Source organism: Balearica regulorum, chromosome Z (assembly GCF_011004875.1).
Source record: "Balearica regulorum gibbericeps isolate bBalReg1 chromosome Z, bBalReg1.pri, whole genome shotgun sequence".
NCBI classification, from domain to species: Eukaryota; Metazoa; Chordata; class Aves; order Gruiformes; family Gruidae; genus Balearica; species Balearica regulorum.
The window spans coordinates 13952776-13980376 of NC_046220.1; the positions used below are offsets into that span (position 1 = coordinate 13952776).

The following is a 27601-nucleotide window of genomic DNA, read 5'->3' on the forward strand; positions in this document are numbered from 1 at the left end:
CAGACCAAACTTAGGGAGGGAATTCATCTAATATATTACCAAGCAAAACAGAGTAGAGGAATGAGAAATGAAACCAAATCTTAAACCACCTCCCCCCACCCCTCCCTGCTTCCCAGGCCCAACTTCACTCCCCATTTCTCTCCCTCCTCCCCCACAGCGGCACAGGGGGACGGGCGATGGGGGTTGTGGTCAGTTCCTCACACGCTGTCTCTGCCGCTCCTTCCTCCTCAGGGGGAGGACTCCTCTCATTATTCCCCTGCTCCAACATGGAGTCCATCTCATGGGAGACAGTCCTTCATGAACTGCTCCACCATGAGTCTCTCCCACGGGCTACAGTCCTTCATGAACTGCTCCAGCGTGGGTCCCTCCCACAGGGTGCAGACCTTCAGGAACAGACTGCTCCAGCGTGGGTCCCCCACGGGGTCACAAGTCCTGCCAGCAAACCTGCTCTGGCCTGGGCTCCTCCCTCCACGGGACCACAGGTCCTGCCAGGAGCTTGCTCCAGCATGGGCTTCCCACAGGGTCACAGCCTCCTTCAGATGCCTCCACCTGCTCCGGCGTGGGGTCCTCCACGGGCTGCAGATGGAATCTCTACACCCCCTCATCCTTCCTCCATGGGCTGCAGAGGGACAGCCTGCTTCACCATGGTCTTCTCCAGGGGCTGCAGGGGAATCTCTGCTCCAGCACCTGGAGCACCTCCTCCCCCTCCTTCTGCACTGACCTTGGTGTCTGCAGAGTTTCTGACATCTTCTCACTACTCTCTCCACCTGCAAAAGCTCTCCCTAACTGTTTTTTCTTCTTCTTAAATATGTTCTCACAGAGGCACTGATGGGCTCGGCCTTGGCCAGCAGCGGGTCCGTCTTGTAGCCGGCTGGCATTGGCTCTGCCAGACACAGGGGAAGCTTCTGGCAGCTTCTCACAGAAGCCACCCCTGCAGCCCCTCCCCGCTACCAAAACCTTGCCACGCCCAACACACATATTTAACAAGCAACTCTTAAAACTATCAATGTAACCTACAGGAAATGATGTGGAAGAGACCCACCCAAGTTCAAGGTAATCAGAAAGCAGCTACTTGTTTTTAATTATAAGCTTTTCAAGTCCAGGTCAGAAGCAGGTTGCTTTTTTCATTAACATAGGCTGTTAGTATTGCTGAATTTCGTGGTTCCCATTTTGAAGTAATTTGAATACTCTGCTCCCTCACCTCTTACACCCATTTAGCTTTATTCCCAACAGTTTGAACACACTACTATTTCTGCTAATGAGATTTAGTTTACAGTTGCCTGAAAACACTCGGTCACGAGAGGAACACAACAAACATCAAAAAAAGCTAGCTACAAATCTTATTACTCAATACACATAAGAAGAAAGCGGAGCACCATGGGAGAGGCATACTAAAGTTTCAGTAGAAAATGCCTGTTATTCACTGATGTGCAAGCAGGCTCTTTGCAGACTGCTCATCTTGGAAAGAAAGCACGAGCCTTACAAAGACTAAAAGCAACTCATATTACAAGTTCTGCTCTTCATTACAAGGGCTAAAGGTCATGGACCACAAAGGAAAGGTGCTATCTTCCTACCAAGAAAGCGAGAAGGCACCAGCTCTTATTACACTGTCACACAGCAGTTTAAGCAATCCTCCTGAGCCCAGCTCCCTGAAGCAGAACTGTAGGCACAAACACCAGTTTGTATGCTAATACGAGTATTGTCACTGCTGCTTGCCAAGGCGGGGGCGTTTATTTTTTTCTCCTAAGAGCAAAGGCAGAGCAAGACAGACTGTGTCATTTCACACTTCAGATCTCACACACAGCACTACAGCTCTTTACCACCATTCCCAAACAGCAGCAACAGAGCCACGCCTGCACCTCAGCGCCTCCGAAAGCCTGTCAGTGCCACCCCTAACAGCAGCGCTACCGCTGGAAAGCGGCCCCCCGTCCCCCTGAGAACCGGAGGGGCCCGGCTCCCTCAGCACAGCAGCCCCCGGCTGCCGCCCTCCGCACACAGCCCTGAAAAGGCCCGGCAGAACGGGCCGGGCCGGGCCGGGCCAGGACATCCTTCCCGCCATCCTCACCCTGGGAATCGTAGGGGGCAGGCCTCGGCCCGGCTGAGGGCGGCTCCCCATGGCGCGACGCTTCGTGCCGGTACTGGCAGCGAGGCCGCTGGCAGCCGCCACCCGCGGAGCCGTCGAGGGGGGAGGAGGACGCGCCGAAGCAGCTACTAGGGCGCATCATTCTCCCGGCGGCTGCGAGGGCGAGAGGAACGCGCGGGAAAGCGCCAGGGAACCGTTGGGCTCTAGCCGCCCAATGGGAGCGGAGGGGGCGGGGTCCCCAGCCCACAGCCCCGCCCCGCCAGGCGCTGTGAGGGAGCACGGGGAGGGCGTTAGTAGCCGGCGGCGGGAAAGGAAAGGAAAAGGGAAGAGGAAAAGGAAAGGAAAAAGGAAAAGGAAAGGGAAAAGGAAAAGGAAAAGGAAAAGGAAAGAGGGTAAGGGGACGCTGCCGCCCCGTCTGGCGGGGACGAGGTTGTGGTCCGCGGCCGTTCGCGGTAGGAGCTGGCGAAGGTGATAGAACTAACACTTAAGGGAAATGGCAGGACCATGAACTAGCTTAAGCCACATATCTAATAATCTTAACCCTTACGTAAGATGTTTTAACAAGAACTAGCATAAGGAAGGGTCAAGATGACCCTTCGCTCTGCTTGCATTTTTGTAACCAATCACAAGATAAGGAGGTAGTAAATCAGAATGGAATGAACGCGGAGGATTCTCTACTAATTAGGAACCGGTCTGAGTAAGTTTTGTGGTGAAGGTGAAAAGTGCACAGTGAGGAAGACATACGGCCTTCATCCCTAAGACCCCGGCCCACGACCACCAAGAGGCACTGTGCGTGTGCAGCTGAGAGGAGTTAAAGGCGGAGACAATGGACATGAACTCATTGTAATAAGACCGCCTTTCCACGGAAGATCATGAATATGTATAGGCGCTTTTTGAATATGTAACATTTTGTTGTATAAAATTCAAAGGGAATTGCCGCAAGGTGCGCACGATTTTGGTGGGATGGCCCCCCGTGCTCCCCAGCGCTGAATAAACATACCTACTTTACAACTTTCCCAGTTGTGGAGTCCGATTTTCCGCACACCAAAGGTGGAGGGGCACGGGACACCCCCCCCCGCCCCCGCAGCCCTCACGGCGGGAGCCCAGCCCGTGAGGAGACATCTCAGCGAACAGGGTGAAGGCGTCAGTCAGTGTTTGCGGTGGTGGTGCGAGGAGCGAGTGTCCCGCTTCCACCCGGCATCCGCTGAGGGAAAAGGAAGCAGCCACCACGGGAGCGGTGCGGATCCACGGTGTCGGCCGCAGTGCGGTTCGCAGAGCTGCGGTGCAAAGTCTGTAGCCCTGCCTGGTGAGGAAAGACGGCATGTGGCTCTGAGGGGATTACCTACGCTTCATGGGGAAGTACTGCTTTGTCCTGCGGGTGGGGTGCCCCGGCTGTGGGTGATTTTTTGTGGGCTGTGTATCTAGGCTACCGTTAGGAGCACTCTGGTCCGGACAGCCGTTCTGCTCCAACTGAAGAACTACCCACCCGCCTGCTAAGAGACTTCCTGGGCTCTCTGGGCTGTGATGACCAGATCTGCCTCATCTGGAACGATCTGCACGGCCCACAGCTCTCTGCTGAGAACAAATGTCAGAGTGAGTTCATTTTGTGAGTCCATCTGTCCCAGTGCTCTGTCTCCAGCAGAGGCCAGGAGCCAGATGCCTAGGGAGCTGTAAAAACAGAGCAGGAGTATGCAAGTCTTCACTAGAGGACTCTGCATAGAGGGGTTGGTGAGCTTGTCTGTTGAGTAGCATGCAATGACTTGTCTAGTCTACTCACAACCCGTTGCAAAGACAGTATCTGTTAGATACTTTGAACCTGGCTCCTATGGGTTTCATTTGATGCTCCTTGCTTTTCTTACTGGAATGGACAGTCGATTGCTATCTGTTTTATCTGTGGCACTCAATGTTTGTAATAGACTCTCAGCTCCCACCAACACATACTCTTTTCACTTCTACTTTTATGGTTGCTGTTGTGGAAGCAGTTCCATTCTTCCAACGGTTCTTATCAACCTATCTTAAAACTTTTCTGGTTTTGTCTCTTGCTTTTAAGTGTATGGGACCAGAATTGCACTCAGTATTCACAATGTGAATTAACTGGGAATTTGTGGAACAGCACCATCATGTTTTATATGATTTTCTGTATTCTTTTCCTATAAATTCTGGAAGGTTGAGTCATTGATACTGTCAACTCCTAGAGGCAGATTGAGCTTGAGTACAACCCTGTGGTGGGTTGACCCTGACTGGGTGCCAGGTGCCCACCAGAGCCGCTCTATCACTCCCCTCATGCACCAGACAGGGGAGAAAAAGTATAACGAAAAGCTTGTGGGTCAAGATACGGACAGGGAGAGATCACTCACTAATTATCATCACGAGCAAAACAGACCAAACTTAGAGAGGGAATTCATCTAATTTATTACTAAGCAAAACAGAGTAGAGCAATGAGAAATAAAACCAAATCTTAAAACACCTCCCCCCACCCCTCCCATCTTCCTGGGCCCAACTTCACTCCCGGCTTCAACCTCCACTGACCCCTCAGCAGCACAGGGGGACGGGGAGTGGGGGTTACGGTCAGTTCATCACGCGGTGTTTCTGCCGCTCCTTCCTCCTCAGGGGGAGGACTCCTCTCAATGTTCCCCTGCTCCAGCATGGGGTCCCTCTCACGGGAGACAGTCCTCCACCAACTGCTCTAGCGTGTGTCCCTCCCACGGGGTGCAGACCTTCACGAACTGCTCCAGCATAGGTTTCTCCCACAAGTCCTGCCAGCAAACCTGCTCTGGCATGGGCTTCTCTCTCCACGGATCCACAGGTCCTGCCAGGAGCCTGGTCCAGCCTGGGCTTCCCATGGGGTCACAGCCTCCTTCGGGTGCCTCCACCTGCTCCGGTGTGGGGTCCTCCATGGGCTGCAGATGGAATCTCTACACCCCCTCATCCTTCCTCCATGGGCTGCAGAGGGACAGCCTGCCTCACCATGGTCTTCTCCAGGGGCTGCAGGGGAATCTCTGCTCCGGCGCCTGGAGCACCTCCTCCCCTCCTTCTGCACTGACCTTGGTGTCTGCAGCGTTTCTGACATCTTCTCACTACTCTCTCTAGCTGCAAAAGCGCTCTCTAACTGTTTTTTTCTCTTTCTTAAATATGTTATCACAGAGGCACTGATGGGCTCAGCCTTGGCCAGCGGTGGGTCCGTCTTGTAGCCGGCTGGCATTGGCTCTATCAGACACAGGGGAAGCTTCTAGCAGCTTCTCACAGAAGCCACCCCTGCAGCCCCCCCTGCTACCAAAACCTTGCCACACAAACCCAACACATTCCACCCCTCGCCTCTGTGAATCACATATTTAAGAATTATCATTACAATATACATTAAACACAAAAACTTCACAAACACTAATTACATCAACAAGGAAAAAGAAAAAAGAATTCCCCACACCAAAATTAAAACAACACTATCACACCACCAAACAAGAGTGGACAATCTACACACAAAATCTACCTCTAGTCCCTTGACCACTATTTCACTCTCAAGCTACGTTCAGTCAATGTTTTGCCTATTACGTCTTCCAATTACTATCCTTATCTCGATTTTCTCGTGCCCCACGTTGGGCGCCAGAAAGGACTGACCTGGTTCAGCCCCAGCCGGCTGGTGAGCGCCACACGGCCGCTCGCTCACCCCTCCCTCAGCGGGATGGGGAGGAGAAGGAAAAACAACAGCAAAGCCTCAAGGGCTGGGATAAGGACAGGTTACTGGGACGGCAAGGGAGAGGGAAAACAATCAACAACAGTGCTGATAACAGATAGTAACAACGGGTGATAACAGAGAACGATCTACCGGTCCCACGACCAACCACCAACCAGATGCTCAGCCCGTCCCAGAGCCACACCACCTGCCCCTGCCCGACTGGCCCCCTTTTATGGTGACCATGACCTCACATGGTATGGAATAGCCCCCGGCCAGCTTGGCTCACCTGTCCTGGCTCCTTGGGAAATTAACTCTATCCTTGCCAGAACCAGGATACACCCTTAAGGCAAAACTTTAATTTCAGATAGTGAAGAACAATTTCAAAACATCAAATACATTAAAATAATAACAAGAAAAAGAATAGCCAATAACCAGGTGCCAAAAAAGATAATTACTAAATGGTGATATGTACGGAAGAATGAAGAAAAAGAAATCTTGCATTGCTGTCTTGTATTTCTGCATGGTGGGATAAATTATTTTCAAAAGTTGTGCACAGGATCCTGAAAGTTAATGGAAGAATTCCTGGGTTTTGAGCCAGCTTCAGAAGACCATGGTCAAGCAATTTTTCTAAATTAATTGCATTGCCTTGAAGCTAATACATTTTGGCTGTAATTGGGAAACCCTGGGGTTTTGTGCCCCACTGCTTAAAATTTACGTTATAGAGCAGTCTCTACTTCTGACCCTGTGGTTCTCATTGTGCTTTCCTTCCCTGTGTCGGACTAGTGTCAACTGAAGAATTGTTGCTACCGTCCGGGAGTGGCAAAGACAGGTATCTGGATTTGGGGCAGTGTGTGAAGAACAGGAAACAGAAAAATTGTATTCTTTTAAAATATCTACCAAGAGGTCTTTTTTCTGTTAGAAATACCTGCCTTGCTTTTATTTGGGCTTGCATGTTATCGTATACATACAAACAGCATATAGAACTGTTAGGTACACAAACATTCCGAAATGCACATATGCTCACATAACTTTTCCAAAGGATTTTTTTTTTTAAAAAAAAAAGTTCTCAAAAAATCGTAATTTAAAATAATTAATGTTCAGTGATCCATCACTACATTCCCATTCAGTGTGTGCCACTAATGTTGGATTGCTTGAATTAATTTCAAGAAATCATTGTGTTTCATCTGTTCCTTTTTAACTTGAGGAATAATGTGGAGCTGTTTTCTGGGCATGGTCATCTCTCCTGGCACTTGATGCTGATGCAGTTAGTATTTGCCTGCAAACATTTATGATCCAATTTTAATTATACACCACTGTCTTATCAGAATGTAAAGTTTATTCTGTCCCATCATGAAATTTCAAGTTACAAAATTAGTGAATCACAAGTACTGTTTATATAAGCATAGTTGCACATATAAGCTTGTCAGTCACTGTCAATGAGATTCAGTTTCATTATGGTCTCCATTTAAGTCTTCAGAGGAAGGAATACTGCTGAGACTTGATGCATGAGAAATTGGTTGTATATCATCAAGTACAGAATTTATGATAGTTAATGTTTCTGATTTTGTGCTTTTCCCATTACTCTGTATGTCTGATGCTGCTTTCTCACCCCACATGCTGCTTTCTGGAGCTGTGAAAACTGAAGAATCAGGAACTGCCTTCAGAGGGTCACAGTAAGATGCAGAAGTCAGTCTCTGTTGTTCGTGTGAACATCTGAATGTATGAGAAAAAATCCCAAAACACAGATCAAAAATCATTGCATTATTGTAATCAGAGGAATACAATAGAAATTTAAGAGATACCATTGAAGATGGATAATAAATTACTGAACTTTTTTTTTTTTTTCCAAGATTTAAACTGACAAAGCGGAGCATCTGAACTTGTAAGGAAATATTTAGTACATAGACTATTGCTATTAATATAATTTTCTATTTTTTAAGAATATCTGCCTTCACTTTCCTTTTTCAGTAGAAAAAGTAAGCAAATTAACTGTATATGTGTACAGCCTGTCTGAGCTTTCATCACATTTTTGCGTAGTCTTTAATCCTATGTTTGGAGTAGCACCTTACTTTGCTATCCAAATAATAAAGCACAGCACATGATTGGAAAACTTACCTTTCTGCCATTCTGTACTTGACAAAAGCCACACAACAGCATATAAAAAATATTAGGGAGCAGACAAGAGTTGTACATGATACAGCAAGCATTACATTTACTTTAAAATCTTCTTGGCTGGTTTCTTGAGCTGTGTTCCTTTGAAGCCTGTCAGCGCTGTCTGACACTACAACAGTAAAGCACACCACACCACTAGTATGCACACAGGTAATGTCTTGGACAAATCAATGTACATAGAACTGGATTATATCTATGTGATTTGCAAATAAAAGGAAGCACTTTTTAATAAAAAGGATGAGTTTTGTGAAAACCCAAAGCCATTTAGTTGTTGATTAATTGATCCAAAGCACATCATCCAATCTTTCTAGACATTATTTGTATCCATCATAAAGGGTAATTGTGACAGAGGTTTAGCAGGCCCCAGGGACTGTGGAGATGCTTCTGAGTTTATTAGAACCCATTTTTTCAACTATGAGGAGATGGGGTGGTCTTAAGTATCTGTGGAATCATTGATTCCACATATTCCTAATTTACTGTGTGCAAAACCCATGAAGACTGCTATATTATATTCTTACTTGGCATTTCTTGGAAAAATACATCGCTTGGATGATATCTGATGTCATTGAGATCAGGAGCTTGATTATGTTTGATGATAAACATATCTTTGATGCAATTAAAAAAATCCAGCTCCTTTCTGCATTTCCATCTGGTATTTAAATACGTAGCAAATTCTTTTGTTTCAAGAGAAACAAATGGGATTATAAATAATTTGCAAGCAGTTGGCTGTTCTAGAAGGATGTAAAACAATTTGTGTGTGACTGCTATAACATACTTGACTGACATTGTTACTTCTCTTGCCTATGAGAACGAATGAAACTCAGAGCTGTCTCCAGTTAGCTAGTCACTCTTTCTTTTATTTTTTTTAAAAGATTTTTATTGCTTTTTACAGCTATCTATGTATCTTAGTTTTCCTATAGTTCATATAGATCTAACACACCCCCCCCCCCAGTTTCTCCTAGATCTTGCTAACTTTCCTAAGTGCAATTTGTTCTAATAAGCAGAACCAATCAGATTTTTTTGCTCTTAGCACTATATAGTTTTTAAATGGTGGCTAATTCTCAGTCAAAAAAGGATTCCAAACCAGTCATAAAGCTACTTTTATCTATCAAGGTGAAACTCCATGTTTGTGCTCTTCTATTACTTTCAGAGACTTCCTCATAACTTTGTCTCTTGGATCTGAAAAATGTAAGATATAGTAATACTCCAGTATTACACAAATAAAACCTTACATTTAAGCAATAAGTTTTTATTTCACCTTTTATGATCCTATATACAAACTCATAACAAACAGAAAAACCTTTTAGAATAATTTCTTTCATTACAGTTTAGTTTCTAGAAATGCTGTGGCATGTTAGCCCTTGGTTAGAAAATTAAATGAGGTTGGTATATTTTTTAGCTATTCAGAAATAGAAATAAGCTAATTTATTTTGCCAGAGATACAGAAAGCATATGCTGCTGTTTCATGAATCAATACAGATAAACCCCATACAATCTCAGAGGCTAAATTTTGCACACAAATTTTGCACACAAGTTTTGCATACAAATGCATGTCTCCCATTCAGGTCAGCAGAAACTTAACTTCTTCCATATATTTGTGAATATGTTTAACATTTTCCCTCAGCTGCAAAGTAATAATAAAATATAGCTGGATGTAGGAGAAGAAGAGATATGCAAACTAAAGCATTCCTCAAGGTTTGGGGATAGAAGCATGTTTTCAGATTCAAAGTACTTATTTGCATTACTTTTGCTGTAGCTTGTTAATGTGGCCCATGCTAAGTTTCATCATCTTGAGATTTCAGTTTCTTTACCCGCTAGTAAATGTGTGTCTCAAAGACAGGGCTTGCCTAATGGTTTTTACTTCTTCTATGATTCTCAGATGAAGATGTGACAAAGTCTCTTGATTTCAAGTTTCTTTTTAATTTCATTTCCCCCCACCAAATTTAGAATTGAAGTTGTTCTTACACTGTCTACTTAGAAGAATCTAACATATTTAATCTTTTGCTGAGTCCTCTACCATACCATCCAAAGGAGGTTCTTCACTCTGGCTCTGTGTGAGAGTGGTAAGGTAATGGGGTCCAAATCTGGATTCTGGAAAGAAAAAAGAACAGCTGCAAAGATTATTCCTAAGATAAAGCAAAGAAAGAGAAATCAGGAAGTTCAACATCTAAGAAAAGGAAGGAAAGGCTTTCTAGCTTTTAGGCTTTGACATTACTGTCAAAGCCTAAAAGATAGAAAAATCAGAAATTAAGGTAGTTCACTGGCAAACATATTTCAAAAAGTGGTAAGAACTGTTTTCTTTAGAAAAAAAAAGTATGCTTTATTCTCTAGTATTTTGCAACTCTACAGTGATTAAAAAATTGAGACCTTGAAATAGCTATGTTATGAACTTACAAATAACAAAGGAATACCTGGTCATGAGCTCAGTGAAACTGTAAAAATCATTTCAGATCAGCATGTCAAAACAGACCTTTTTAGTGTGATGGTATAATACTAGAAACACCAATTAGCTGTTACCTAATGCCTGCTCTTCCCGAGAACTCTCCTCTTCTGCTGCGTTGGTGGAGATGAATTTTGCTACAAGTAGTAATAATAAAGAAGCTGCAGTTACGCAGGGTGAATCTCTTCTGAGTAGAAACTAAGTACTTATGAAAATCCCAATCTACATATAAATTTTAAGGCAGAGCTATTTTTGCAGAAGCATTTTCCAGATTCATATTTGACTTTTGATGGCCATGTATGGAAGGCAATGTGTCATTTGCCTATGGTATTCTGGATGGGTTAACAGTTTTCACAGGAGACCACCTTTCATGCTTCTTGGCAGAGTTGATGAGTGTAATAGCCAGCACCATTATGTCACTCCCTATATACAGTTAGTCACTCAGTAAAAAAATACATTACTATCATAGTCCATTTTCATCAACCTCAATTATTAAGTCTAAATTGTAACAGAATTATCTTAACGGAATGATTCAGGCAGAACTGGAAAGAGACTCTGTCAATTTGTACATAGCGCCATGTGTGTTAACAGGCACTGGCTTTACTTATTTTCTGTAATTAATTCAGATGTGGGCTCTCTTTAAACATGAACTGTAAACCCTGTTTACAGACGTCACCAGTGAGCAGTAGATAGGATAAGAGGATTCTTGAAACATTGTGAAATGAAGCTAGAACCTGCAGGATCTGATTCATCACAAGTCAAATTACATCTATGAATGTATTTTGTTAAAAGGTGGGAGGGCAGCGGGATATTAATCTCCTCTCTCACCTATCATTCTGTAATTTTGTTTAGTGGTTTGAGACTAACTTTGAATTTCTTGACCTAACCTCTCATTAATTTGTCTTGTCCTTAGAACAGTTGTATGGGTAACAAATGCAACACAATATATAATTTAGATGCATAGCTGCCTGATATGTGTGCCAGGCTCTTCCTTCTGGACCTTACTAGTACTTAAGCAGCTGTATATAGTTTTACACAACTTAGATGATATCTTCTGCTACTCACAATTCTCCTGCAAATTCTGCATACTCTTCTTTAACAGATCCTCTCTATCAAGTTGGGACACAGATGTCCTTGCAGAAATTTCTAAATGAAAGCATATTAAGTTAAACTTCTGTCTTTGACATCTGGCATCTTCCAAAGAGCACAATGGGAGTATTCACAAAAACGGTCACATCCAAGTGAGAGAGATGGTTTTCAAACTACCTGGTTGTGCTTTAACTGATTTGTGGCTCTTTAAATACAGTAATTTTTTACAGACAAACCAACCATTCTCTTTGAAAATTTAGATTGTGCTGTTAGGTAACTGCCTAAAGTGCAATTGAAATGAGTGTTCTGAAGGCCACATATAACATGTTTTTTCCTCTGGTTTTTTTTTTCATAATCTTTTCTGTTTTCAGTCTACTACAACATGCTTATAAATTAATAGCACAAATTTTTAATATGCTTAGTTCAAGGACTGAATAGTACAGCATGATTTCACTCTCTTCCATCTCCTCTTTCATGGTAGATTAGAGGAAGAACCAGTTAACCAAAATATTTTCCTTACAGTGGTATTTTATAATTTCATTCTTCAACATTATAAGGCTCTGGTATTACAAATCTGTGTATTTCAAATGTTGCCAGAAAAATAGCCAAGCTGACTTAATCCTTGAGAAGTTCTATAGTCTGCTCTTTCCTCTGTCCCACTGCAGACAGGCTTTTCATTTCTGTCCCATCTACAAGCCCTAGGCATGCCATCGTGTGATCAAAGAACAGGGTTCCTTTCAAGGTTTGTTTCAAGGACATAGCTATCAGGATCCTAGGTGCATTTTCCAATCCTGTTACTACAAACTCCCCACGGAACTTCAGTGAATGTGTAAGCCATTCAGTGGGTTCAGCTGGAGACAGCGACTCCGTGAAACAATGTTATGAACAGGGATTGCAAACATTAAGTTGGTGTTACATAAAACGGAGAATTCCACTTCACATGAAGTTTTGAATACCTGATTCTGAAGTGACAAAATATCTATACTTTGCAACTTAATTTCATTTTACTAGTTTCTATAATCTTCTTACCAAGGCTTTGTTCAACGTTAGTGTTTTTTTCATCATCATCGTCTTCTTCCTTCTCCTCTTCCAAATAATCTCCAGGTAGCACTACTTTGGAGTAATCCAGAAAATTCTTAGTCAATAACTGCTTAGTCAAATATATGCTTTTTAAAAATCCCTGTATTTCCTGATGATTTGACAGGCTGCAAAATACTTTTGCTGCAACAAGTGACTAAAACCAGTTTAATAAATTATAAAGCGATACTATTAACTTTTAAAAATACTGTTATTATTTAATTAAGATCTCAATAGCCATATGATACCATGTTTGTAAATATGGCCTGCTTCCAAGAGCTACGTACATACACTGACATTCAGGAAGTGTGTCCTGCATCAGGCTCCATCTTCATTGTGATCTGCAGCCTTCACAGTACAGCATTTCTCAGTCAGGACACAAAACTACATACGCTAAGAAAACTATATTCCAGTGTTGGGTCTGGAGTGTAAAATAATGGCTGCAAGGGTCAGGAAACCAACAGTCCTTGTTTTACCTTGTGAAACAATTTTTTTTTTTTTTTTTTTTTTTCTTTCCCGCTGTGAAATGGTGAATCTGAGCTGTAGCCAGCCGGGGAAACAGTCGAGAATGTTTCAGTGTTACTGTTTTGCTGTTCCCAATGACTGAACTCTGTGGTGTTTCTGCAGGACTGACTGTCCCTACACCAGCAGAAAGCTCAGGGGTAACCCTTGTGCGATTCTCAATTGAATTGCAAATTCTCAACTTGTTGCTTGATTCACAGAATTGTGAGCAGATGCTCTTCCCTCTGGTGTTAAGAGCTCTAATCGTTATGTTCTGACTGGGTGCTGTGTGGTTGCTCGAGATGCTGGACAAGCTCTACGCACTTTTGCACCTGCACACAGGCAGAACAAGTCAAACTGTAGAATATACTTTCAAAACAACAGTGCTACCACAATGGAAGGGAATGGTCTTACTAAGCTCTGTGAGGAAAACTTCATTTAACTAAAAAATAATGAAAGGAAGGAATTCCTTTTGCCTTTTTGATATCTAGCAGAATGTAAGCTCTGTAATAATTTTTACTAGAATAAAGTTTTGATTAGAACATACCGTCAGGTGAAAAAATTTTTCTGGTAGTGTCTGCAAAAGTTAGGAGGGATAAAAAGACAAGCGAAATTACTTTCATAGTGGAAATGGTGCTGCTTCTCCAGAGATGATCCTGGTCTCTATGGACACTTTTCTTACTCATGAGCAGTGGAATACACCTTCAAAGGTGGGGCACTGTGACATAATCATCATGCTGACACCTGTCGTAAGGCAGTCAGAGGAGAAGGTAAGCCTGTCTGGAAAGAGCTCACAAATTACACTGGAGTAAAAAGAGTACTTAAGGTTACTCAAGATAATACAATTACTCTTTAGTCTTAAAAATGGAGCTGCAGGGGCCCTATGGATATAGGAGAACTACACAGCTCCTCTCCCATGTAACTCCTCACTCTTAAACTGTGCTGTGGGTTGCTCAGGTTGCATTTTACACTCTCACTTGTAACAGATCTATTTTAAAAAACAAAAAAGTGCTTTCTGCTGCTGAAGAGTCTTAGTGCGACATATAGCCTGTGGCTCGATCTACAAGCGTAAGATTCAACACAACTTCCAATTCTCGCCTATTATTTTTGTTTGACTGTAAGCTACAGCTGTTTCAAGCGCATGTTTCCAATTACAAAGTTTTTGTCTAAACTCTCTAAAGACTTTATTGCTTCAAAATACAATGTTCTTTGTTTAGATAATGCAAAATATAGACTTCTAGTAATATTTGACATGGTTCATTTTGAATTAAAAACCTAAGAAAGGTGTCCTATTCCTGATCTAACAGTTTGTCAAACTACCTATGTGACTGCCACTGTGCCAGCACCTTTTAAAGAAATTTTAAGGCTTGAGAATCATTCTAGCTTACGTGAACTGAAAAAAGGCAAAAAAAGAGTCAAAGCACTGAGCGCTAAGTTCTTGCATAAGTGACATAGCTCCCTCTGCTGACTACAGAAAGAAAAGTCAGGTCTTTAAAAGGTAAATGAAAAATACGTGCTGAGAGGAAGGCGTGTTGCAGAGCAAAAATATGAAGAAAAAACGAAGGCTGAGAACAATATAATTATACTAGAAGAAGTCCATAGTTTGTAACTGCTTATTTAATCAACACTGACATAAGCTGACTTACGTGACCCATGTTACTCACATAAGCAAAAATTTTAAAGTTGATAGAATAATTTGAAGATGAGAGGGAAGGGCATTTCTGGTGTGGCACATACAGATCCAGTCTGCAGCTTTTGGCAGTTCAGTAAAATTGCTTTTGGCTCTGTAAAATGAGCTGTGATCTTAAAGCCATCGGCCTTCCTGGAGGCATTCAGTTTTGGTTTAACAGTCACTACTTTTTTAAACTTACATTCAGATACAAGCACTTGAACCCTTTTTGGTGTACAACATGACATGGCTTTTTTAATGTCGGAGACAAGTGCATCTCTCTCTCTGGAGACAAATAAATGTTCAACCTCTGTTGACCCTGAGGCAGGCTGCACTCAAGTGACAAATCCCTCACTAAAGGTGGGAGGAATAACACAGGGGAGACTTGCATGTGGTAATTGCTTAAACAGTCATTGCAGGTAGTGCACAGGCCTGTCCACGAGGAATTCAAGTTAAACTGAAGGGGAGCCCTATAATTACACATAGCATGGTTGCACTAAAAATTAGGTTTCTTATTCAAAGCAGTCTAGAAGTCATTGATGGACTAGTTAATGAGCAGGGACATAAAGCAACATTAAGAGCTACCAGGAAGTTTGCGCTGCAAGACATGAGCAACTGTGATTCTGAGCTGAAAGGCTGAGTTAGCAGAACTAGACACATCATAAAATGGAGGCTATGGAAAAAACCCAAACATCTAAAACAACATTTTGGAAGATGTTGAAGGGAGAGGACTGAGGTGAAGAAGTAACAAGGAACTCTGGATAGTCATCCACAGTCTTTTATCCTTGGGTCAAATGATGTATCACCAAACTGGAGGAATACTCCTTATCATCCTCCTGCTGCTGTGGGGAGGATGAAACCTGAATGGAAGAAAAAGAAAGTGAGGATGAACATAGAGGAGGGGGAGAAAAAAGAGAAGGAGAAAAAAACCCACAACCTGACCTTGCCAATGTTTAAACCAAAGCCACAAGCTTCAGATTATTCTTCCCTTTCACACTGCAAGTTGCCTTGGAACCACCATGATGCTCTTTCAGCACTTAGTTCATTGAGTGCAGCTAGCAAAAGGGAGCCCAAAGGTCTAGCTCCTGCAAATGCATGGTAAAATACCTGTGTAAGCAACTTCACTGCCTTTTAAATTACTGACTTGCTGGAGAACAAACATTGGCAATATTGCCATGCATCTTATCTGCCATAACTGAAGCTAAATGTAACGTGATTGTACTTCTTAGTGTAGCCTGTACTAATTATTACAGTAGCGCCATTGGAGTATTGAGGCCAGCAAAGTCAGAGTACTGGGCAAACAATAAATGACAGCAGAGTAGTCACAAAGTGGATTCTGAGGTACCTTTCACTTTCTTGCAGAAGTACTGGTATCACAAGTAGCAGACACACAATTTAGCTCTGTGCTTGAGGTAGCACAACAACAGATTTAAATTTTCCCTTAATTAGGTATGTCTAAAATTATTTTCAAAACTGACATTTGTTTATTTACATGGCCTAAACTACCTTCCAACCTTAACAACAGGACAGTGAAATTATCCAGACTGGCTATGCAGGTATTTTGCTTCTGTACAGAGAAAATTAAGAGATATGTGTACATCTGTATTATACAGATAATCTATAACAGGTTTAATTTCAGGATACTAGTTCTTAGCTGTCTTGCAATTAATCTACAGCAACCTAATTGTCTTATTACTTGCTTTTCTTCTTTTATCATAGATCACAGATTCATTTTTCAAGAAATAATTATACTGCCTGTCATCTTAACGAATAAGCATTGATATAGGATCAAAGATAATGAGATCCATCTTGTTGATTTCCTGTCATGGCCTTTGAAAATGCATTACTTTCCACAAATATATATTCTATTAAGGACTATCTTGTCCTCTCTTTACCCTTGTTGAGTGCTCCAGAAGGGGACCAGTTGAGTGGTAACCAGAACTGATAGTATCTCTTGCCCGTGGAGGATGATTTTGAGCCAAATCATGTAATTTTCTATTATTTCATTATTCATTTTTCCCAGAACAAGAACCAGAGGAGGTACTAACAACCCCCAACGAAAAACCAGAAAAAACAAAGAAGGAATCAAAAGCCCAGAACAGAATATAGTGTGAGGAACTTCATACTAACCTATGAACTATTTTCTGCTCAGAAAAATCCTAGGTCTATTTTATTCTGCCCATCAACCACAGAATTAGATTTTTTTTAGTTAAAATCTGCAAACACAGTGTATTGCATTTCACTTTGAAAGATAATGCAGCTTTTTCCATCTCAGAACTGAGAAGGTATACAGTGATTACACAGCAACCTTAAGCACTGGCAGCTCAAGTGCCATTTCTAGCATGGTGATTCCTTGCCACAGCTTTACTTTGAGCATGCTTTTAGGAATTTTTTTGTATGAAAGTGGGTTCGACAACCAAGAAAAAGGCTTGATGACTTTAGCCTATGGAAAGAACAAGTTAAACGGATTTGGACATTTCCTCATTTTTTTCATATTACCCTAGGCTCAGAACAGAAAGCAAGATGCTTGTTAAAAAACAAAACGAAAACAAACAGACAAAAGAACCCCAAGAAAACCCAAACTAAAGTGCTTGATGTCTGGACAATCAAAAAAAAAAAAATGCAATGTATTAGATGATTAGGATTTTGGAGGTTTTATCCCTGAAGAGTTTCTAAACTTGTATATACCATTTCTCTCCTCACACTTGATCATGTCATAGCTACCTAAAAATTAAGCAAGCAAGTAGGCAGATTAATTGGGCATAGTATTAATATGGTTATTATGGTGGCAGCTGGGAGGGCAGTGAGAGTTGGTAAGTGTGAGAGTTACTACACAGCACTGTTAGCGTATTTCTCTGATCATTTGCTGAGGGAAACTCTCAGAAACTCAAAACAGGTGGTGGTTTAGTGTTTTTTTCTGGTAACATAGTATAAAGTGCATATGCGTTTAGTTTACTAAGCACTCGTCCATTGGGAGCAGAACAGAACAATTTGTGTAAACAGCTGAAGATTTTTGCAGCTTGAGCCCAGGAGAGCCTGAAAGGCTGAGGGACTGTGAGTGTGATGTGCTCCAGTGCAGCATGAATAATCACTCACAGCTGACTTTAGTCCTACCTGCAGACTGAGGAGGTCTTCCAAACCCGGGCCTGAATTCTGCTACTATCACTGCATCCACAGACTCTTTTTTCACTCATGAATGTGGATGCCACTGGGTAGAAAACAAATTGTTTGATGATTTCTCTAAAAGGACAGCACTGCTGAGCAAGAGGCTGCCAGCAATAAAGGATGCAGCTAAGTTCCCAGCCACTTTGCTGTTCTGTTGCTCCAACATGTGAAGGTGGGTGTGTTCAGCAAACTGCTTCCCTCACTTGGTGAGAGGTCTGCGATACCACTATGAACAGCAATGACACCTATGAGCACTGCCAACTGAGAGAAGCTGCCCATTTTAAGGCAGAAAGTAACACTTCAGTGCTTAACACTGAACTAAATGGAAGTGACCCGATTTGCAGAGCCAACTGGCCTGACAAGATTTTGCAGTGCTCCGAAAGGACTCTGTGACACAACTCCTGCTGATACAATATAAATGTCAAATTTTAGAATGACTTATTTTTGGTTTTGAGTTGCTGTTGTGAGGGTTTTTTTCTGTTCCACAGCTAGTGTGTGATATAGTTTGCCTTACAGCAGGAGAGGGGCTTGATTTACTGTTTATGCAATGAGATGCCACCTCCCCTCCTAACTACTGCTAGTCCTTGTGCCATATTTATTGGTGAATGGCTAGTAATTGCCTACAGTATGGCTTCTAGGGTTGCAAGTAATGTGTGGCTTTTACTCTGCTACTAATGGTGCCAGAATAGCTCCACTTACCAAAGTGCATGCACCAGGTGGGTGACACCTTCAGATGACCAATTTACTTGAATTGTTCTAATTGCTGGGACATATTAGATACAATCCAAGGGGTCACATCATGAGCTCCATCTGTTGTATGTCAGAACTATTTTTTTAATCAGCAGATCTGTTTGTCTTTCACTGTGCTGCCTGCTGGGTTTGCCTCACTTTTATTTTATGCCAGCTCTGAGGGCTGTGAAGAGCATTATCTAATAGGAAAAGGAGACTGAATCCTGCTTTGCCATCATAGTGTGCAGCAGCAGGCAATCATCACACCAGCTCCGGTGGCAATGACACAGCAGGGTGTGTGGGATGTAGTAACCAGTCTCACTTCTCCCCTGCTGCTTCAGTCCTTGGCTGACCCAGGAGTGCCTTCCACTCGCTGTTCAGCTTTCATTGCTTTACAGAGTCAGGAGGCACGCAGCAAAGCTGGAGAGGGAAGAGCAGCTCTTTCCCCTGACAGCACAGGTCTCTTCTGGCCTAGGCAGGGAAATTGAGAATGTCAGACTGAAGAGCCCTCACCACACCTGGACTGGAGGCCCTGCTGGAGGCGGCTAGTCCAACCCCATAATCAGAGCAGGGCCACTTTGAACAGGTTGCTCAGTGTTGTGTCCAGTTGAGTTTTTTAGTATTTCCAAGGATGGAGACCCCAGAACCTCCCTAGCTCCAGTATTCGACCACCCTTACAGAGATAAAGGTTTTCTTTACATTTAATAGGAGTTTCCTGTACTTCAGTTTGTGTCCATTGCTTCTGTCACCAGATACCACCGAGAAGAGTCTGACTGTCTTCTTCACTCACTTCATCAAATACCTGTACATATGGATAACATCCCCATGGGCCTTCTCCAGGCTAAACAGTCCCGTCTCCTTCAGCATCCCCTTGTGTGAGATATGCTCCAGTGCGTTCATCATCCTCATGGCTCTTTTCTGCACTTGCTGCAGTCTGTACTGTCTTTGTGCTGGTGAGCCCAGCACTCCTGGTGTGCATCACCAGGGCTGAGCACAGGGAAGGATCAGCCCTTGACCTGCTGGTCACACTTCTCCTAACGCGGCCCAGGAGGCTGTTGGCCATTTGCCACAAGTGCAGATTGCTGGGTCATGGTCAGCTTGATGTCCACCAGGACCCCCAGGTGCTTCCCTGCCCAGCTGCTCTCCAGCTGGCTGGCCCCCTGCGTATTCTGATACCTGGGGCTGTTCCTCCCCAAGTGCAGGACTTTGCATTCCCGTTTATCAAACTTCACAAGGTTCCAGTTGGCCTTTTTCTCCGACCTATTGAGGGCCCCTTGAATGGTGGCACAGCCCCCTGGTGCATAGACATGCACATACCACCCTGAGAACCTTCCTGCTACCCTTGACATTGGGCTTCTTTCAGCTCTGCCAGGTCCCTCAGCTTCCCTCAGCAGCTCAAGTTCTTCCATTAGTCCCAGCATCTCTAACCTTCATCTCCTCCCCACCATCAGAGAGACACCCGAAGTCCAGCATCAGCTCTTCTTTTCCTGGGTGCTGTCTCTACTTAGCTGGCAGCCATTCTTAACCTCTGTGCTCCTGCTCCCCTCAAGCTCTGTAACAGTATACAGTAGCTTTATAGTAATAGTGCATATATATTTATGTGGGGGTTTTATACATATATATATGGTTATATTTGCTTTAGGAATCAGGCCAAAGGACAAAGAGAACAGTCCAATGAGCTCTAAGTCCATACACTGGAGATAGTTTCTGTCATCCTATTGGACCTCTGTGGCAGCCAAATTCTAACCAAGGCTATTTACTTTCGTTTTTAGGAGATGAAACTTTGCCTTGAACTGGTTTAGTGCTACTTACATGTCCCTTCTGTCTTGGAGTGTCCCAGGAACCAGCTGAAGATGATGAAACCCATGAGTTACCCAAGCCCCAAGAACCATCAGGCCAGCTCAGCTAAAGGAAGGCTGCTTGCACGGCTGGTCCGATCCCCCTGGTGTGGGTGAGACCCTGGACGGTTTTCATTAGCATGGCACTGGGTCGATTTTCCTTGGTGTCTCACCAGTGCCAGGAGGGCTGTGAGGAAGTTGGTGCATTGGCAGTGATGGGTCTCACTCACTGCTAAGTCCTGTGAGCCTGCAGGAAATCCTACCCCAAAATCCTGCCCTGTGGAGTGAAAAACAGATGCATTTTTCTTGCTGAAGAGTTAGATTCCAAACAACTTCACAACACTTCTGCAAGGTTATGGTTCTTTTATTCATATTTGGATTTCATCGCTTCATCCACTAGGATTGATTTGAAAAGTAATATTTTCTTTTAATGACTACAACAGTTAGTGTCAGTCTCTCTTCCCATACAGTTGAACCACCATTTAATAACAAACAGAACTAAAAGAGCCTAAGACACATCTGACATCATTTAAAAAAAAAAAAAATTAACATACTGAACACGTGGAGAAGGAAAAGGAATCAACCACTTATTTCTTAGAAAGATGCATCCCCTTAAAAATTACCAAAATAAAAAAATGTATTCTGTGGGGAAGAGCAGGGAGTGTACATATGCACACACTGATACTTCCACATCCATATCCCCACCTGTGCATACATATATATATATATGCATGCACATGCATATATATATATGCATATACATGCATGTATTAGACTGCACAAGTAATTTTTTTTTTCCCTGGAAGAATATTATTATCACTCTTTATTATATTATATCTGTCTTTTAAACAGGAAAACTTAATAAAACAGAAAAGAAACAACTAGTTTAATAGGTCCAACTTACTTGGCTAAACCTTGAAAAACATTGCCTCTCTGATTAGCATGAAATACATGAAAAATCAAGTTTGATAATTTTAGATTTAAATGTATACCACTACCAGGTTCTTATTACTGATTTGGCTTGCTTTGCCCTTGGAACAGTCTCCATAATTATTAAAAACGTCTTTAATTTCTTCCAATATATACGAAAAAATGTCTCAACACTGACTACTTGCCTATACTGGGTCCCCTAGTGTTATCCCCTTTCTAAAGCACTTAAAGCATGTTATAGAATAGCTAGCACGTTCCTGTTTCATACATAGCGCATCCCATTTTGCTTGCTCTCTGCTTCTGCTCTTCTGAAGAGATAATGCAAACCCAACCCTTGGCGGTTTCTCCTCAGAGGGCGTAGGTGTGAGGTGTCCTTTCTGGAGGCAGAGAGAGAGGTGAGAAAGCCGCTTCTTGTAACAGCACTGTCCTTGGGGAAGCAAAAATAAGATTAAAAGGCAGAAGACCAGCTGCGACACCTCACTACTGGAAAACGTGAGAAAGCTGAAGAACAGGCAGAAAAGGTAAAAAGCGAAAGGAAGGAATGGCTTTTTGTGAGAGGGCTCCAGTACATGTAATTTATTCAACCCAAACTACAAAGGTGCTAAAAGACCCTTTTAGCCTATTGTTAATAGACACTCGCTAACAGCGGCTCCCAGACTACAAAGGGTACCTATGTTCTCTGTGTCCTTTCCTCAGAGTCCCAGGAATTTGCTTGCACATGATCACTGGGACCATGTTTACCCCTTAGGTTTCTGCATCTCTTGAGTAGTTGTCTGCAGGTCTCCACAGAGTTACACATTAACTGTTTTCCTCCTCTCTCCCTGCCCTATTCTTAATGAATCCATGGGCAGGACAATGAAATACCTTGTCTGGTCTAAGTTTTGCCGCTTACAGCTTGAGTTCTTGGAGAAAACTCAAGTTTTTGCAAGTATCCGACTTCTCTCAAATCTGATGGTAATCATCAATTTCACTGCTGTGCATCAGTAAAAACCCCCTTTGACAGACCCTGGGACTCCATGCTTCACAAAACCTGAGGGAGGTTACGTTAAGATTTGTTTCATGTTACATTCGTCACTAGAGTGACACTAGTCTATGCTCACACAAAGTAGAAGTTGATTACAAAATCCCTTATTACAGAGACAATCAATGAAAGCTGTTAAGTCTTTAATCACTGAAGGCAATTTTGGTATCACAGGAAGTTTCCACACTGAAGTAAAGCTGACTGTGGTCAGCTGAAGTGATTCCTCTTACAGTGCCTTGAAGCTTAACACTAACAGCTCCTAAGAACCGGACTGAAAAAAACACATTGGGTTTTAGGCAAGAAAAACAAGACCTGATTGAAAGACTAGAAATGTGATTAAAAACACCAAACACCAAACACAAACAAGCCCTTCCCCCCTCCCCCCGCCAAATCCCAGAACCCTATGAAACATTGGAATGATTAGGAACATACATAATTAAGATCAGGTACAAAGTTTTTCTCAGTAGGTGAAATGGATGCCTCTGCATACAATCACGTTTAAACTCAGTTCTCATTACATATCCTGAGGAATCACATAAATCAGGACCTGCAATTAACAACCAAAGCACGATTCTGTCCAGATGTGGCCCCGAGGAAATTACTGATGAAGTAAGAATCCTTGAGCACAAGATCCAACAGGACGCTGCCCCTCTCTCCTCTATGGAAAGGGGTAATATGATACTTCTACGTAGTGATGCCATGTTCTCAACATTTTTCTTTTTGGGATATCAAATACCAGGCACAGGAAAAGGAGAAATGGCCCATGGCATGAGATGGCCAGGCTGTGGCTGAATACCTCTGCAGTGGAAGCAAGAGCACCTTCTGGGGACATTCAGCCGAAGGCCAAACCCTGACATTTGGAGGAAGTCTATTTCATCACCTAGCAAACTCCAGGTTCTTCCCAGCAGAACAAGCAACCAAACCAAGTACATTTTGCATTTCTTTTTGGCTGGTTCAGCTCCTGAGTTGTAATGGGCTTTTCCCATTACAGGGATTTTGGCCCGGTCAAACAAAAATCCTCTAGCATTCAGCTCTGTATTTCCCTCCTCTGCCTCATACAGTGTGCTGTACTAGAAAAGGAAACACAAGAGTTTATGAAAAATGGTTTTAGAAAAATACTCCAAAAGATAAGTTTTGCATTCACAAATTAATGCATTAACAAAAAAGTTATTAAAAAATAATTCCAGATAACAGGGAACAAAGTCTGTTTCATCTTCAGATTGAGCTACAGTGACTAGACTCAAAACAGCATATGTTAAGTAGTGTAATAAAATGAAGAATAAATTATTTTACGCATAAAATACCATGTTTTTCAATTTATGAAGTGACTTTGATCTTTATGCACAAAATTCCACACATTTCCATCTTCCTGTTGATCTTTAAAATACAGCACTGCAGTACTGCCCAGCCGTAAGGACACCAGATGGCAAGTGACCATAGTGAAATTCAAGAGTACTTTATCGGCCACAGCTCCTCTCCAACAGTGCAACAGCCCAGGCACTTCATGAGCAGTACCAGAAACCCTTTTGTGGTCGTAATTCCAGGCAGCTGTCATCCACAGGTACCACATACCTTCTTCCAAAGAGGTAACATTTCTCATCTTCTTTAAAATGAGGCAACCAAGCTCAGCAGTAGCTGTGGCAATGAATCCCACAAGCTAGTTATATCCTGCAAAAGTGCCAGCAGGCCAGAAATTATCTGTGTGGGCATTCCAATCCCCAAAGAATTAACCTGCTTGCAAAGACCACCAAAGGAGGTAGGAGCACTTCAGTCCATCCCCTTGAAAGCAAAGGATAATCCTGCTTGAGTAATTCTAAACATGCAGAAAAGCCTCCACCATAGCTACACTGAATGTTCACAGACAAAAGCCTTTGTCTCAGCAAGGACATGATCACTAACATTCACAAGCCCTACTGTAAGCAAGCAGGCAAGCAAATCAGAAAGTACCACAGTATCAGCTAGAAAAGGTTTGCTGTTATTCTCTAGTGTCTGCTGCCCCTCTATATTTAATGTTCCAATCACTGGATACTCTAAGAGATTTGCTTCTGATACTGTCTCAGAGATGTAAACATACTTAACTCACTTGAGAAGAAAGGAGCAACAGGGTTCAGCACTTACACAGGAAGGAGTAATCTTTCACAATAACACAAATGTGCAAAATTCATTAGAAGGCACAGAATATATAGGTGTGTTCCACTCGATTACCATTTATTCAGCTGTATCTCTCTTGTGATCTCTCTGTTAAGTATTGCTTTAATTTTTTTTTTTTTTAGAAGGCATGGTCTTATGAGGGCATATTTGGCATTGAAGACTTGATTTTCTGCAGTGGATCCTTCCAGGCTGTTCATACATGTTGGACTGAGTACTGGAAAAAAAATTTGTGTTAGTCCAGTGTGGAAAGCAAGCCACACTGCTGGACACTGTTTAGATGCAACAGGGACCTTCACTTAGTCCCTCCTGCTCTAACCTTTATACTACTCATCTTTACCATATCTTCCTCCCAGTTACTAAAATTACATTTCTTTTTCCCTGAAAAGATGAATCAGAGGGATGTTTTTTCTAAGATGATAGGAGGATATCAAAGTACTGACAGGTTCGTCTACTTCATAGGGTACTTCAAGAAAACTATGACTACAGCTTCTTTTTTATGTAATGTAGAAATACCGAGCAGATTTGCTGTCAGTCACAGTATGAATTCAAAGAAAAGATTTTGACACTGCAGGGCTATATCTGGATTCCTACTTATGTAATTGGGATCAGAAACGGTCCCATTGTCACCCAATTATGAGTCACAATGAAGCCTAGACTGCCTGATCAGTTGAAGGACAGGGCTGTGTTCCTGGAAACACAAGGCTCACTGGCATTTGGGAATGGTGGCCAAGCCTTGGGTGGCTGGGTGAGGGGTGGGGGGTGTTAAAAGCTAAAAGTCTTCTGCGATTCCAGACCATCTTAATATTCTGCTGCACTTAGGAAACAAAACACATACCAAGACACAAAAGAAAAAGAAAATAACATTGCAGCTAACAATACAGTCTCATTTCAAAACAACTGATCAGGAGGTCAGCACAGGGACCTGAATTTCAGTAAAGCTTTAGCAGCAGGAGCACAGTCTCTCATTGTTCATGGCTGAAGAGGTTCCTAAAGAAGTAGCTAGAACTAATATGAAGTTGATTCTTCTTTTTCTCAATAATCCATGTCACTCAGATGAGATTCCTAGCAGCATATTCAGGGTTAAGAACACTGACAGTGGCGGGAAGCATTTGCGAAAGTAACTGTGGTTCCCAACTTTCCTGCTTTCATGGATTAACAAGCAGGCTCAGTCCACAAAGGCTGTCGCTTTCTTGAACTCTGCAGTAAGAAGAAAACTGGACTTTGCTTTTCTTCAGTGGATAACTTTTTAGTGACACATCCTGGTTGTCATCTCTTTCTGTAAAAGAAGAAGGGGAGATTAAAAAGCAAAGGGCATTTGTTGTAAAGTGTGTACACACCTCTTCCCAGTTAACATTTCTGCATCTGCAAATTCACATGGTTTAATATCCCACTGTGGTTCTGCTTCTCTCCAACATGTTCAAGGACAATGAACATAACTGGCAATTAGCATGCAGTATTTTTAGTTTTTTGACAGCTTTAATGCCCTACTAATTACCTAGCCATGTCAGGTAAATGGTACTGTATCTCACAAAAAAAGAAATAAATCACTTGCAAAAGCAGAAAACCTTTTAACTTAATGTAATAGAAACGATTCCCATCGTTGTCATTGAACCTGCAGCCAGGAAACATGGAGATACATTCTTTGCCTAGTTATTTCTGCCTACACATGGAAACAAAGGGCACATGGACACAAATCTTCTTTAGGCCTTGACCAGAGCTGTGGCATTTGACTTTAGGATGGGGTCTTGGAGCATTCACAGACTCCACTGGGAACTGAGGTTTGGGATCCATATAGGATTTTATTTGATCTGATTTACAGGCACTCTGATACAAACTCTGTGGTAACTGGCTGTCCCAATCTATAAAACTCTTCATATTTGTCAGCAGATTTTCTGGAAAGATGTATCAAACGGTTTGTCCAACAGTCATCCACACACATGGCATTAATGTGTGCTGTTTGCTGAAAGGTCGCCGTATCTAAGTGTCACCACAGTTGTGCTGGTTGTCCCTGTAGCTCCTCTTTCCTAGTGTCTCCAGACCACACAGCATTTTCCATGGAAAATCTATTTCGATTTACCAAGTTATCAGAAGTTTCTGAAAATCTTCTTAGCTTACTTGAATAATTTGTTATAAATCATAAGATGATTAATATCTAATGTAAAGGGCTTTCTGACAGTCTTTTAACTGTATCTTAATCTGTTTAATAGATCATTTCTCCACCTAGAATCCTATGCAGAACTGTAGGACTTTTTCCTTTCCAGAGCCTTAATTAGTTTTCATTTCTTATAGATCCATAAACTATCTTGCCCCACTTGTTATTTTGCTGTCATGCATGTAATAGAATGGAATGTTGTCATTTGCAGCTGTTATAAAGACAATGGTAATTAGTGCAGTAATTTATATAGTAATGCGTGATCTCCATAGTGATCCATACAGTAATATGAAACAGTAGTTGCTTCTTCTGTAATTTGTTAAAGGTGACAAAGATGAACATTCATTGAAAAACATGTCCCTTTTTCTCCTTAATGTTTTGTGTGTGGTTTTTTTGGTTGTTTTGTTTTGTATTTTCTTTAAACAGCTGCAGCTAGGCTTATTCCTTTAGAACAACAAACATCAAATTCAGAACTTAATGTAATTCAGCACACTGTTGGACAGCTTCCTACTGTTTCATATACAAACAGACACAAAAGGCCTCTCCCTCTTCTTTCTTTGTGAGATGAGAAAAAGCAACTATGCTAGGACATATTGAAGAGCAGCATATAATTTACTACTACCTCAACATCATGATAACTAGCTCTGACCAAAGTAGGCATCTAGAAGGTGGTAAAATCCAGCAGGACTCAGTTTGATCTGAAGCCCTCGGGAAGCTCTTCCCAGGGAGAGGCAGGGCAGGGCAGGGGCCAGAAGCCCTGATGTGGTTTGGCACCACGCAGAAGTTGTGCTGACGGCGCCTGGCACCATGTCCAGAGCTGGTTTTCCCAGCCGAGGATGCCAGGTGCTGCCCCGGCCAGCACTCTGAGAGGTCTTCGCCAGGGGCTGAGGAGGCACACGTCTTGCGGAGGC

The 27601-nt window shown here is 42.5% G+C and overlaps 1 protein-coding gene and 1 long non-coding RNA gene across 4 annotated transcripts in view; one reads left to right on the plus strand and one right to left on the minus strand.

Annotated features, from left to right (window-relative positions):
- Nucleotides 1–326: 326 nt before the first annotated feature.
- LOC142599434 (uncharacterized) overlaps nucleotides 327–27601 on the plus strand; it is a 209675-nt gene continuing 182400 nt past the window's right edge. Inside the window, exon 1 of the long non-coding RNA XR_012832997.1 lies at nucleotides 327–406. This is a non-coding gene — a long non-coding RNA (uncharacterized LOC142599434). The remainder of the gene's footprint in view (nucleotides 407–27601) is intronic.
- MOB3B (MOB kinase activator 3B) overlaps nucleotides 22786–27601 on the minus strand; it is a 97527-nt gene continuing 92711 nt past the window's right edge. For all 3 annotated transcript variants that reach the window (XM_075740478.1, XM_075740479.1, XM_075740477.1), the window contains one exon: nucleotides 22786–25814. In XM_075740478.1, the coding sequence (XP_075596593.1) occupies nucleotides 25785–25814 (30 nt within the window). In that variant the 3' untranslated portion in view covers nucleotides 22786–25784. The remainder of the gene's footprint in view (nucleotides 25815–27601) is intronic.